Source organism: Mycteria americana, chromosome 14, assembly GCF_035582795.1.
Source record: "Mycteria americana isolate JAX WOST 10 ecotype Jacksonville Zoo and Gardens chromosome 14, USCA_MyAme_1.0, whole genome shotgun sequence".
Classification (NCBI taxonomy): Eukaryota; Metazoa; Chordata; class Aves; order Ciconiiformes; family Ciconiidae; genus Mycteria; species Mycteria americana.
Genome location: NC_134378.1, coordinates 15,897,461 through 15,910,298, shown reverse-complemented (window position 1 = coordinate 15,910,298; position 12,838 = coordinate 15,897,461). Strand labels below are relative to the sequence as shown.

The 12,838-nt window shown below is 43.3% G+C and overlaps 1 protein-coding gene across 5 annotated transcripts in view; it reads right to left on the bottom strand.

The window, feature by feature from the left end:
- The window catches only part of ARFGAP1 (ARF GTPase activating protein 1), a 59,608-nt gene that overhangs the window by 20,090 nt on the left and 26,680 nt on the right, over positions 1-12,838 (bottom strand). For 3 of the 5 annotated variants that reach the window (XM_075517575.1, XM_075517580.1, XM_075517579.1), the window contains exons 1-4: positions 5,720-5,757; positions 5,314-5,438; positions 1,627-1,690; positions 586-695 (exon numbers count right to left, since the gene is read on the bottom strand). In XM_075517575.1, coding sequence (XP_075373690.1) covers positions 586-695; positions 1,627-1,686 — 170 coding nt within the window. In that variant the 5' untranslated portion in view covers positions 1,687-1,690; positions 5,314-5,438; positions 5,720-5,757. Of the gene's footprint in view, positions 1-585; positions 696-1,626; positions 1,691-5,313; positions 5,439-5,719; positions 5,758-12,838 lie in introns of those variants that run through there. The other 2 variants (XM_075517577.1, XM_075517578.1) reach the window with 2 other exon arrangements.

Below are 12,838 nucleotides of genomic sequence, written 5' to 3'. Positions count from 1 at the left end.
GCCCCTGTTATATATACATACACCGTGTCTCCGGAACACATAACCATTCTTACTCCATAGATTCCCATCTCAGTTGAGTACGTTTCTTGGAAAAAACAAAAATGATCATTTATATTACAAAAAAAGAAAAAAAAAGAAAAAATCTCCTGAACAGAATAAAACTGTTTTATACACTTGCATACCCTACAGAAACATTCTGTAAGCACACTGTGACTTTTTTTGCTCAACTCTCAAGCTGCTCTAGCACTATTTCAGTTTTAATCGATAAAGATTATACAAGATTAAAATAATAGAGTACAAGGACTACTGCAGTATTACCAGACACCACCACACAACCTCAAGATGAAGCTTGAGGCATTACTTTCTAGAACTGGGTATAACATACCTGCACTGGTGCAGCACACGCCCCGAGTAATTACAGACAAGGCACAGGGAGTAAAGCTCACTTTGGAGAGGAGCATGAAGCAAAACTGCCAGTGAAATGTTGCATCTGAGACATTCTATACCCTTCCGAAACAACACATTCTGTTCACAGCCACAATGCACCCTGAGGTAACCCATCCATTGTCTGGTTGAAAGGCTGACCTGAGGTGAACTCCCAAGCCTCGATGTTTTCCTGAGCACTCAAGACAGATCCAAATTCCATAGGTCACACTCACCCACTGGGGGTTAAATGCACCACATTCAAAACAGACCTGCAAGAGAAAAACAATTAATTATCTCTAACGCTCAGCCATCACTTGTCCACGTGAAGTTTTCACAGTACAGCTCAAAGTCAAATCATGAAAACATTACACACAGAAAATAATTTCAGAAGGGAGAGTTCTTGGTGTTTGGAAACACCTTCCCTGACAGCATAAGCTTCCTTCAAATATTTATTTATGCTGCATGGAAAGAAATACTCATTAACTTGCCTGACTTGGATTATAAAAATTACTGTACCCATGACCAAAAACCAGTGAAGAAATACAGATGAGCGAGTTGAAATTAATGAGCAAAGAATTCAACTTGATTTCCTTTCCATATTGTGTTGAAGGAGGAGAAAGTAACCAAACCGAATTCTTGAAGTTTCCTTGGCAAACTAGAGATGTAACATTCAAAGTTTGGAACATTTGCTCAGTCATACTACAGCTTGGCAGTAAACCACAGCAGATCTGAACAGAGGTTTTTCTCAAAAACAGCTTTATTGCTCATACAGTGCAACGACTTAAGTTCTTATGGCTGGAATCAGCATTCAAGGTTTAATGCATCGATATAAATAAAACTGAACCTGTCTGTGGGCTATCACATTTAAGGTAGCGTATAATCAAGCTACTTGAAATAGACCATTTTAATTAAGCTGTGCCCAAGACATCACTTGTTCAACAGACTCCAGGGGTTACAGCATTACTAGAACTTCTGAAAGACTTGTGCCAAATATGCAGCAATGTATTATAATACATATATGAATAAAAGTTACTGGAACTAACACAAATACGAGATATCCAAATTTATATGTTACCATTAGTTAGCCATACTAGTGCTATAAAGACGATAGCTGTAGTAGACTGCAACATACATCTGGAGTAGGTAAAAAGAAAATGCAATTCTACAAAACTAATCTAAAGAAGATTATAGTTTTCTCACATTGTTCTCATCTTGTGCCCTGACTTCCTTGAGAACTTTCCTCGTTCTTGGACTTGCCATGATTCTACAAAGGGAGAAAAAGAAAAACAAAAAAACAAGTCATATTCAAGGACGGTGATATTGGCAAGATGTTCAGTACCTTACAAGCACACCTCTATGAAAAAGAGCTTGCAATCTAAACCAATGAATCACAAGCAATTGCAGGGGAAAAACAAACAAACAAAACAAAACCCACAACCTTACATTCCGTTTACTTTCTACATTTTGGGGGATTTAGTCATCTTAACTCATTCAGTGGAAAGGTGCAATTCAGTCATAGCTGAAAAAGGGGCAGAGGGCGATGAACATGGAAACTTTTCTATAGCATATGTTGTATCAAAACAGCCTCTTATTTGATGCTGCTCCCAGACCCACCTGCTACCCTTTCTGAAAGCACTTTATAATCATGCGTGATTACATGGGATCACACGCATACAACTAAACAGACCTAAGCAAAAAATAGCAGAAATTCTTACACTGAAGGGTGCTGAACACATCACTAAAAGAGCGCTTTACTAGAAGATAAAAAAAAATTGTGATTTTCCAGAAGTATGGAGTTTGCTTATCAATTGAATTCTAAGAAAATAAGGCAATTATTGGGACCTTTCACACAACATAGAATCCTAATTGCGACAGTCATGCCTCACTGACAGACCACATAATCTAACTCTAATTTTTACAAAGTATGAAACGCAGCAGCAGGGAGCAGTGTCAAGCTACAGATAAAATTCACATTAAGAAAAAAATATGTGACTCACACAGTACACAACCTGGAAAAACCGAAAGTACACAAAACACTCAGGATTAAAAGAAAAACAGTGTAGGGTGCAGCACAAAACCGCAATTTAGTTAAAAAATGAATTCACAATTCCAACTAATTTGGTAGTACGATATTTAAATTAACTTTAGATAAATAACATCTCTTCTTCTTTTTTCCTTCCAGTCCTTCTTTTCATTTCTACTCCAGCAAATGAACTTCTAAGACGTAATAAAAGACAGAGAAGTCACCAGGCTGACTAGAAACAGCACCAACTACTAAATGTCAAGCTTATTGGTCAGTCAAAATATAAAGCAAAAAATAGCAGGTCGATGGTTTCATCCAATACTGGTCTGAGGGGCAGAAACGCCTTTATGCAAGTCTTTGACACTTGTTCGCTGTGCTATTTGACTAAAGTCATAAGTCCTTAAATTATCAATAGGGTTAACAATCTTGCAATAATTTTAGAAGGTAAACGATTAAGCGCTACATACAATTGCTGCAACCCAGTAGGGGATGGAGCGAGAACATATCTTTAGTTAGAAAAGGAAGGCTATTTTAAAAAGAAAAACGCTACAGGTAAGAAAACATTAAATTTGTACGAATGTGACAACGTCAATTTCTCAGACATCTCTAAAGCAGAACAGCCTTCCTGCGACCTGCAACCAGAGCGGCACAATAAATACAATTATACGCACCACCAGCTAAGACAACATGATTCAGAAAGAAATAAGCTCAACATTGTACCTACATATTATCACTGTTAAAAGCAGAAGTTACCTGTAGCAGAACTCACTGCCTTTCATCTAAAGCATTTACTCCTTCAGAAACATCTTGCTGACAATCACTTAATTCTCTGTAATTTAAGGGACAGTGTTTTCACTGATGTTTAGAATATGCTACCTTTCAATCTTAATCAATTTGTATTGGACAAAACCAGGTAAGTTGTGGAAAAAAAAAAAGTCATTTAGACTGAAAAGGCTACTGTAATTAACAGTGAGTAAAATCTTCCAGTCATCCTGCATCAAATTAAAACGGAAGAAATTATTTTTATCAATAATCAAATGGACATTGTGTCACCTTCAGAAAAGGGAAACAAAAGTGTGGCAAGCGACCCCTTGTATAATGAAACACTTTCTCCAAAAGCATTCCACTAACAACATTTAATTTTATATAACTTACTCACGGGCATGTGAGGAGGGAAATAGCACTACACATAAAATGTGTTTGCTCATATCCTAAACAGAGACCATAAACACATTTACATGAAACGAAGTCCACATCTTCAGTTCTAGTATTTGTCACTGGCAAGATAAGGGAAAATTCTCCCTCTGCAGTACAGAAACTAAGTAAATAACTCAGCAGTAATAGCCAGACAGTTGTGCAAGCTTTAGGCCCTACTCTCTGCCATTTTTGTTATATTCTCTTTGCATGCCAACTCCCCTTCCTCAGGGCTGTATTTCCCAGCGACTTCTTGTACATTACCAACAAGTTACAAGGTCCCTCTCATTGGCTGGCTGCTTGTTCCCCTTACCACTATCCTTCCTTTACCATTTTTTCCTCCTTTTTCCCAGTTTGTTAAAGCAGGTTTTCATTCGGAATAACAAACAAGAGGCAGACTATATGCAAAGGCCTTTCAGCCTCAATGGCAAACGATCATTGCTGGACCTGAACAGGAAACCCTTTTCCCACTCCAATTCCACATGAGCCAGGAATTTTCTATAGAGCAGAAAGAGACATCTATCCTACAACAGCCAATATCCACACCACTTCAGCATTTACATACAGTACGAGTTTCAGATCTCCAACTCCAAGCTGACAGAGGAAGCAATTGCCTTTGGGTCTGCCATAACTGCTTTTTTTGACAAAAACTTTTTAAGAGAAAGACTTTGGCCAGCTGCAGTCTGAACACATGCTCATTCCAGAAGCATCAAGTTCTCTGACCAAACCACCATGTCTGTCTGGTGGGAAGGCAGCGCTTCATCCACACCACATCATCCAAGAAAAGGAGGAGGTAACTAAGGCCACCAGCCTCTCACCTTTCTCTCCTCTACCACTTCATTTGGAAATGAAGGAGGGGGGACAAGGAAAGAGAATCATGCTCTAAGCTTTCTAATAGGTAATGTCTTTAGAGGTGCCTAGTCTATTTTCAACTATATTTGCCCACAAAGTTGTAAGTGATCAAATCATCATTGTTTAACACCCAAGAGCTGAGCCCTAGTAGCTGACTGGGCACACAGCTACTGTGCTGTTTGAGTTTCAGGAATAAATACTGAAGTAGCAACTGTACAGACACCTTAAATAAATACGCATTGTTTTGATCTGATGTAAATGGACACAAGCAGTGAAGAAAATGTTTCATTTAGGAATAAGTTTTAATTGAAGAATATAAATATTTTTGACTAAGGGTTCCAAGGGGGAAACAGACTGCTCAATCTCACACTCTTATTTCCCAAACAATGTTTCCAGAGCAAAAACCAGACATGCATCATATAAGTTTCCATGTTAGGAATCTTTAGCTTGCTAAAAGCAAGGAAAAAGGCAGAAGCAGCACTAAAGACTTTTAAATGGAAATGAGCTATAACAGGACTTTGCTCCTCTGACGTAGCAGCAAATTCACACAGCTGACCTGTAAAGAGCTTTGCAATTCAGCATATGAAGATTAAGTGGGTGACGTGGTCTGCATGACTTCACGGTCCCGAAGGCTCCCTACGGGTCTCACCAGAGCAAAAAGGCCACCGAGGCCTCGTCAGCTGAAGAAACGCTTTGAACCAAGCGCTGCCACCCACCTCCATGGAGCAGGCAAGGTTCACTTTCAAATATATATCAGAGACTGTTGCATACTTTTAAAGTCGTGCAGTTTTGTGTACTCAGAAGCGTAGCCACCTTACCAAGAGCTTCACAGGGGATGCGAAGAGGGCAATTTCTTCACGCGCACCTGCAATGTCTGGATCCAAGCTGAGCCCTGGAGACCTCCCTCAGAACATGGTCCGGCGAGCACACGGACCTCTCCTTTCTAGGAAAAAAACATAAAGAGATAGATAAAATAGGGGGGGAGGGAAAGGCCGTCGCGAGGAGACGGTCAGGCCTCCTCCCCGCCACGCCAGCACCTCCTGCCTTCCCTCAGGGACCGTCCTGTGTGACAGCCCGGGGGGCCCGGGCCCGGCGCTGCCAACGAGGCCTGCCCGCCCCACCGAGCAGGGTCTGACGGGGCGGGGGGGAGGCGAACCGCCCCGGAGCCGCCCCGAGAGCATGAGCCGGAGCCCGGGGAGAGATGGAGGGGACCGGGTAACGCACCGGCAGCCCTGACGCGGCACCGCCGGTCCCGATCCCGCCCGGCGCCTCACGGCGCAGTCGCTGCCCCCGCCGCGGCCGGCGACGTTGCAGGACCGCGAGGCATTGTGGGTGCCCGCCTTAACCCGCTGCGGCCCGGGCGGGAAGCGCGCTGAGGGGGGGCCGGGGCTTCGGCCGAGGCCCCGGGGCCGGGACACCGGCCCCGGGGCCTCGGCCGAAGCCCCGGCCCCCCTGAGACAGTCCTGAATGTATTAATGCAGAATCTTGAATTATCAAACTGTTTTTTAAGGGAGAAGAAATGGATTTGTTTCAACCAAGCCAAACCAAAATAAAGCTTTACGGTGAACATCTGCGTGCGCACCACTCGCTTCTACTTCCAGACCGAAAAAAACAACACCCGGTGGTTTAACTCTGAGGGGAGGTTGCTCATAAAGTTGAATTATATCGAATTAGGGGGTCTTTTTCAGGCATTTTTGTGAGCTGAGGAGGGGTTGCAGCTGAGGCCGCACGTTGCTCCTAGGCCGGGCGAGCGGGTTGAGGGGCCAGTCTGAACCCACAGACCTGGCTTAGCCTGGGGCGGGAGGACAATTTCCATCCATTGCTCTCCAGAGAGAACCCTCCAAAGGTGAGGGCGGATGGGACGGAAAGAGGAGCTGCAACTGCTCCGTGGTGGGTGGAGGCACGTGCCAGGAGAGCACATTTACGCTATCACTAATTTCTTTTTAATAATCAACTGTAGACACTCCAGAGCGATGCTTTAGCATTTACATATGAGTCCCACAGAGACAATATGCTGTTCATTTTCAGTGCAACTCCTAGTCTGGCCTGTGTACTTAATAAGTAGACTATTATCTTACTATCAGTGCACGGGAGATTAACGAGAGCCATTTTCATTACCATTAATGGTAGCTACGTACATAACCCCCTTGCATCAATGCGAAGATAATGGGCCCTTAAATGTGCGTGCATATGAAGGACAGCAGGAGGGGTACGAAACACAAAGCAAACTCAGCTTAAATAATTTTCTCTTCCAGTTAAGGAGAAAGCGGTCTGTTCTGATAAGCACCATTATTTTCTGGTAAACGTGAACTAATGGGCAATGAGGTTCCCATTATATAGACACTGTATTATAGGGTCTAATGAGAATATTAATCTTAGTTTTTCTGTGTAATTCGTAGATAGTCCAGTGTCGGTGGGTCTGCAGCGGGTCTGGAAGGGCGCGCGTTGCAGGTTCCAGACTTGTGCTCGCAGCCTCAGGGGAGCAGTGTTGGGCAACATTTTTCATCCGTTGTGGTGCAGGGCTAGGAGGCTGATGCCTCCCGTGGTCTTCATTTACCAAACACGCGTGTTCGCACCCTGGGCAGCAAACTGGCGGTGGCAGCTTGGTCTTTCTGCGATCAGAATTGCTACCACCAAAGCAGCACAAAATAGCGCTTCTGTTTGCACTGTAGTAATAATATTGCAATTTGCCCTGAACCGGGAGTCATCTTTAACCCGCGATGTACAGTGAGCAGCAAAGACATGAGTGAAGGCTGCAGGATGGGACTGTCTGGTTTTCAGCAGGAATGAAGGGAAGCCACAAACATTTCCTTTCTTAGCAAGGAAATAAATGCACACCATTCCCTGGCAAGTCCAGTTTGCTGTGTTCCCGGAATTTGGGATGGGTGCATAGCTCTCTTCCCATCTCTGCAATGTGTGACAAATATCTATTCTAACGTAACAGATAATGCCAACAACAAACATTTACAAAGGCATCCTGCATTGTATTCCCTACTTCTTCCCTTTTCGCTAGTTTCTAGCTTGAAACTAAATTACAAATATTTTTAGCACAATTGCCATTGTTATAACTGTTATGCCCACCGTCAACCACATAAGAAATGTGACAAAAAGGAACAAATTACAGGATAAAATAATAAAATATAAGGCAGGCACAGTCTCTTTGAGCTGTTTTCCATGTTGAGATTTTTCAGATAGAAATAAGTTTACTTGGCTACGAAGGGATAATAGTCAAACCTGTAAAGGGTAGTCCGAATTGAGAGCACAGAAAACCAGAGCCCAATTCTGCAAAGATTTCATGAAAATGTGTGTCATAATTGCAGTGAAGAAGACTAACAGCAAATGAAAGCTTATGAAGATAACCTACCTAGTGTGCAGTTTTGCTTGTAAGTTAATGATTTGGAATGATGGCTTTGAAACTTCTTAGGTTAAAAAAAAAAAAAGTCTCCAGAACAGGATTTAAACCAAAGAACATTCATTTTCACTTTTTCCTCTTTTACAGATTTCCCAAACCCTTTCTCATTTATTAATAAGACTCGATTTTGGCTATTAAATATTGCAGTCCCTGACATAAATGAAGTGGCATTACCACTCAGCTTAAATTGCACAAAAATACCTGAAAAATTCTCTTCTAGAATAGCTGACAGCATGAGCTTCAAATATTAAAGGAAAAAGAGAAACAGCAAAACCCCATTTTGACTTGTTTATTAACACCTCTGTGGGCTGAATACAATACTTGGTCCTAGCAGCACTTGTCGTGGACTGAGAAGCCGTAGATTTTTATTGCCTTCTTCCCTCCCAGCACACCTGAGATTAGCCACTACATCAGAGTAATGTGCAGGATGTCACAACGCTTAAATTGAGGGGGAACAAAAAGAAACGTAGATACCCTTGTTAGATAAATCTACTTAATAAATCTGAAGAGCGAGGAGCAAGGAGTAGACCTGTTTGCATGATAAATGTCACCATTCAAGTTCTGCATTGACATTACATATGACTTACGTAGCTATAACTGTGTGAATAATAATAAAACCCCAAACTCAGCCCTTTTAGCTCCATGAGTAGTCTCGTTAATTGATGGGAATGTGATAACACCCTTTTCTTGGAGGGTTTTTTGGTACTTCTGTGTCTTGCATGCTCTGATGGCACCCTGTGAACGGTAAGCAGGTTGTCACCTGAGCCACCAAAGACTTGATCTCATTTTTAACTTAATAGGCTTGAGAACTCAGAGTGACTTCGGGGGGTGTCTTATTTTTCTAAATCTTGACAGAAGCTCATTCCTACTGACATTAGGTCACCTAATAAAAAATACTAGAAAAGTAACATGTGAAACATTTTCTGCCATGGGATGAAACATCAGCCCAGTTGTTATTAAATGTTTATTATTTATTATTATTTATTATGCTGACTAAATAAGATTTATTTATTATTAATTATAGCATTCAGGGCTGTTGATATTCATTGCATTTGGCAGCCACAGCATAGGAACCTTACCCAGCTACAATGAATAGTGCCATTAGGTTATAGAAATGCCACATGCACTTAATAAAATAATCCCTTCCCTCTCATTGTACAAGGGAGCCTTACTTTATCCTTCCTTTTCAGCTGAGAAACCTGTGTTTAAGGGCTTTTCTGATACATTTCCTCAGTTAACTTGACACTGGCAAAATCTGTAACTACATCTAATTCCCAGTACAGCCCTACTGGTGGTCAGGCAAGAGAAGCTGGAGTTTAGGCAGGAGTTTAGTCCTACAGCTAAAACAAGGAGTCCTGCCTACGCTGTGGATCACACGCCACAGCCTCCGGTGCTGAATTTCACATCTAGCTCTTCAAAGCACAGACAAGATCAGGAGAGTAATCAACCCCCATCCTTCCACTGCATACTTCTGATTTGAGCTCACCGTGCCCCCTCCTCCGTGCAGCTGGGAGTGCATTTTAATGCGTGCATTTCTACTATCAGTCAGGTTACTAAGACATCCTTTCATTATGTTTCTCCACTTCATAGCCAGAGCTGAAGAAGAGCTTAAGCAGCTACTTGTATTTAGAGACCCCCATCAGACCTTCTGCCTATGCACACTTTTTTCCTTTCAGGAATGAGGCAAAATTGGTAAAGTCTTCATATGAGACAGCAGGAAGCCTTACCTCTGATATTAAAACAGCAAACAGAAAAGCAAAAGCTTTTATTTAACAAGCGGCTATTACTACACACAGCTTTAATTTTGTGTTAATGTCACATACATGTGTGTCACGTCACCGTTTGTATCACCGTCAATCAAAGCTACCAAAGTGGCCATCTCGCATGGTCCGGGCAGGATGAAGAAGCCTGGAAGCGCTGCTAGCTGCCTGTATCTACTCTGTGGGTATTCAGAATGAACTTTGGGAGGCTGGTTCAAGTGGCTTATTTCCAAGGCCATTAATTCTTTCTAAAGTAAATGTGTGTAAAAAATACTCCTTCAGCCTGGTGGCACCTGACACTGCTGACTTCTTAATACCTATTAGCTCTCGCTGGCTGGGATTGGAAAGAATATCGCTGAAAACACAGCGGAAAAGTAGCTCTGTTTTGTGTATGCATGTGTTTGAACAGCTTCTGACTGCCCGTTTCATACCTGCCTCGGGGCAGTAGTCGTATACGCCGGCTACGGACACTGTGCACTCGTGCACGCGCTGCTGTAGATGTCCTTCAAAAGACGCTCTAAAAGAAACTTGTTATTGATGTCTTCTCCATCGTATCACATGAGACTTGTTAAACTGGCTTGGGGAAGTTTGTAATCATTTGAGAGGAAAAAATGATTCCTAAGCAAATGGGGAAGCAGCTTGTCTAAAGGAGAGTGCCCTAAGCCTCTGCCCAAAAGTGGAGACTGCTCTCACCCTTTAGGCTTTTTTTTTGTCATATCATTTGAGAAATGCAACTGTTGCATGGAAACCTTGAATAATCACTCGGTATCAATACCCAGGGACCTTGGCAGCTGCGTTGAATTACTTCTTGGTCACACTGCCTAGTGAAGCTGCAGCTGGAAATGTGGCTGCAATCCTGCCAGCTACTCGGATTGCATGGGCTGAGATGCTGGGATGTCAGCTGTGACAGCTTGCTTTTCCTGCGTGAATTAACCCTTCGGGCACTCCCTCCTCTCCACTCGAGGCCGTGCCTATGACAGCACCTGCACCGTTCCCCCGGGAATGCTGACATGCAATCCCCAGAGCTGCTATGACCCTAATTTGAGCAGCTTTTCCCAAAGTAGTTCAGTAGTTGATTCACGTTCTCGGTCTCCAGGTTGTAAGCAAGACAGACTGGGAATTTCAGTGAACGAGGGAGGCTCTTCAGTGCTGCTGCTCAGGTGAGGTGATGGTCCGTGGCACAAGGCACCCCCCTCAGACTACCAAAAATGCTGGCAGGTTCCAGGGTGTTTCAGTTTCTATGTTTTTCCTTTATAGTCGTGGAGAAGTAGAAAAAGAGTTATTTGAAAGGCTGCTTGTGGGATGTTATGGCAGAATTGTCAGGGCATCTTATTAAAGCTGTAAAAGTGTGAATTTGAACCTTGACTCCACTGTAGTGGTAAATGGGTGCCTATGCATTTGATCCAGGGGAGGAACGATAGCAGTCATATTTCCTTCGTAGAAGCCCTTGATCATACAAACAAGGCAGCTGTATCAGCTAGATGTGGACAAATTGTTCACCTTGCTATTATTCTGACATACCGGAGAGCTTAGTGAATCGTGCCTTCCACCTCTGCCATCCTCCACTTGCTCATCAAAGAGTGATGAGAATTTGTTGTGCAGCTCAGCAAGTTAATATTAGGGAATTACAAATGCGGAATGTAGATGATGGTGGTGTAGAAATGCCGAAAAGCCTGATTAGGAGCTGCCTCCCCCCCCCAACATCCAAGACTTCACAGGGATCAGAGAGAAAATGACAGGTTTCACACACCAGTTCTGATAAATTTTACAGATTGCTCTGGGCTGCTGGGGAACGATTTCAAAGCATAAAAGTCATTGAGATTGTTTCCTTTCTTGTGTAGTGATGAGAACGATTTTTAAAACATTGTGCTTTGCTCTCGCAGGGCTGTTTTGCTCTGCGATGTATTCACCAGGCTGCAAAAGGAGGGGAAGAGCAGAGTGTGGTTCCTTTGGACATCGCCTGCTGAGGGTGTACCACTACGGTGCTGCTCAGTTTGGGCTTCTCTGCCTCTCTGGTCCCTCTGGAGAGAAGAAGGATGTGTCTGTGCTATTGCTACCTCCCCTAGGTCTTCTACTTTGATAGTCTTGGCTTCAGCTGGCTTCGGTCCCAGAGCAGCTGAGCTCTGTAACAACCCTCTAGTTATTACACCAGGGTAACGGGAAATTTAAAAAATCACGAGTTTAAAATTAGAAGGTCAAAAGTCCTTCCCCTTTTTTCATGTTTTTTCAGAACCCTCTTTCTAGGTGGTTCAGTAATCCTTTATGTAAAAAGCCTTCAGTAAGATACATGGGAATATCGCAGAGTGCAGTTCTTATAGCCAGACCTGGCTGCCCAAGGTGAGCGGTGGCAACTTCTGGTCACCAGCAGTCAGGTCCTGTCACTGCATCCAACGTTACTCTTTTGAGGAGACAGGGCACAGGCTAGTGCCCGTTCCTCCTCCCACCCAGGAAGATGATTTATCCTAATCCATTTGTACCCGTATATATTTTAAGGATCCACAGTGTCCTGTGGCAGGAAGCTTCACAGCTCACCCAGCTCTTCCGTGAAGACTTCCCAATTGATCGTTTTGAATGTGTCCCCTGCGAAATATTGCTGTGCACAGTGGAAAGCTGCCATCAGTCAGACGACTGGCAGCGGGTTTTACTTCTAATTTGTGATAGAGAAATATGATGTGACATGCCACCTTGGGAAGGCTGCTGTCTGCCCTGGAGGAGGGGAGCGGGCTGGCTGATTAGCTCGTAAGGCCATAAAGCACTGGGGCAGGCATGTTGTGCCTTTTGGATGGGGCATTGATAAGGTTGGAGTACTCTGACACCGCTGCGTTTGATCAGACATCTGTAAAGGCACTGTGACCCAGATGAGGTTATTAAAATGGAGAGGAGGTGAATGTAAATGAACTGAGCGGAATAATGCACCCCATGTGTATCGTGGGATGTAAGACCATCTATAGCTTTCAGCAGCTGTGACAATTACAGGGTTTGGGCTGTGAAGAGACGTGTCCCCAGCTAATACTTTTAGCCTCTATTGCTCATCTTGATCTGTCAGAGCGAGGAGGCTGCGGATAGGAGAGATAACAAGCTGTGGTAAGATACTGCTGCTTTGTTCCAAGCTTGCTAACTTTGCTTCTTGAGTTCTTCTGAAGCAAACCTTCTCAAAGTAATTTGGATGTA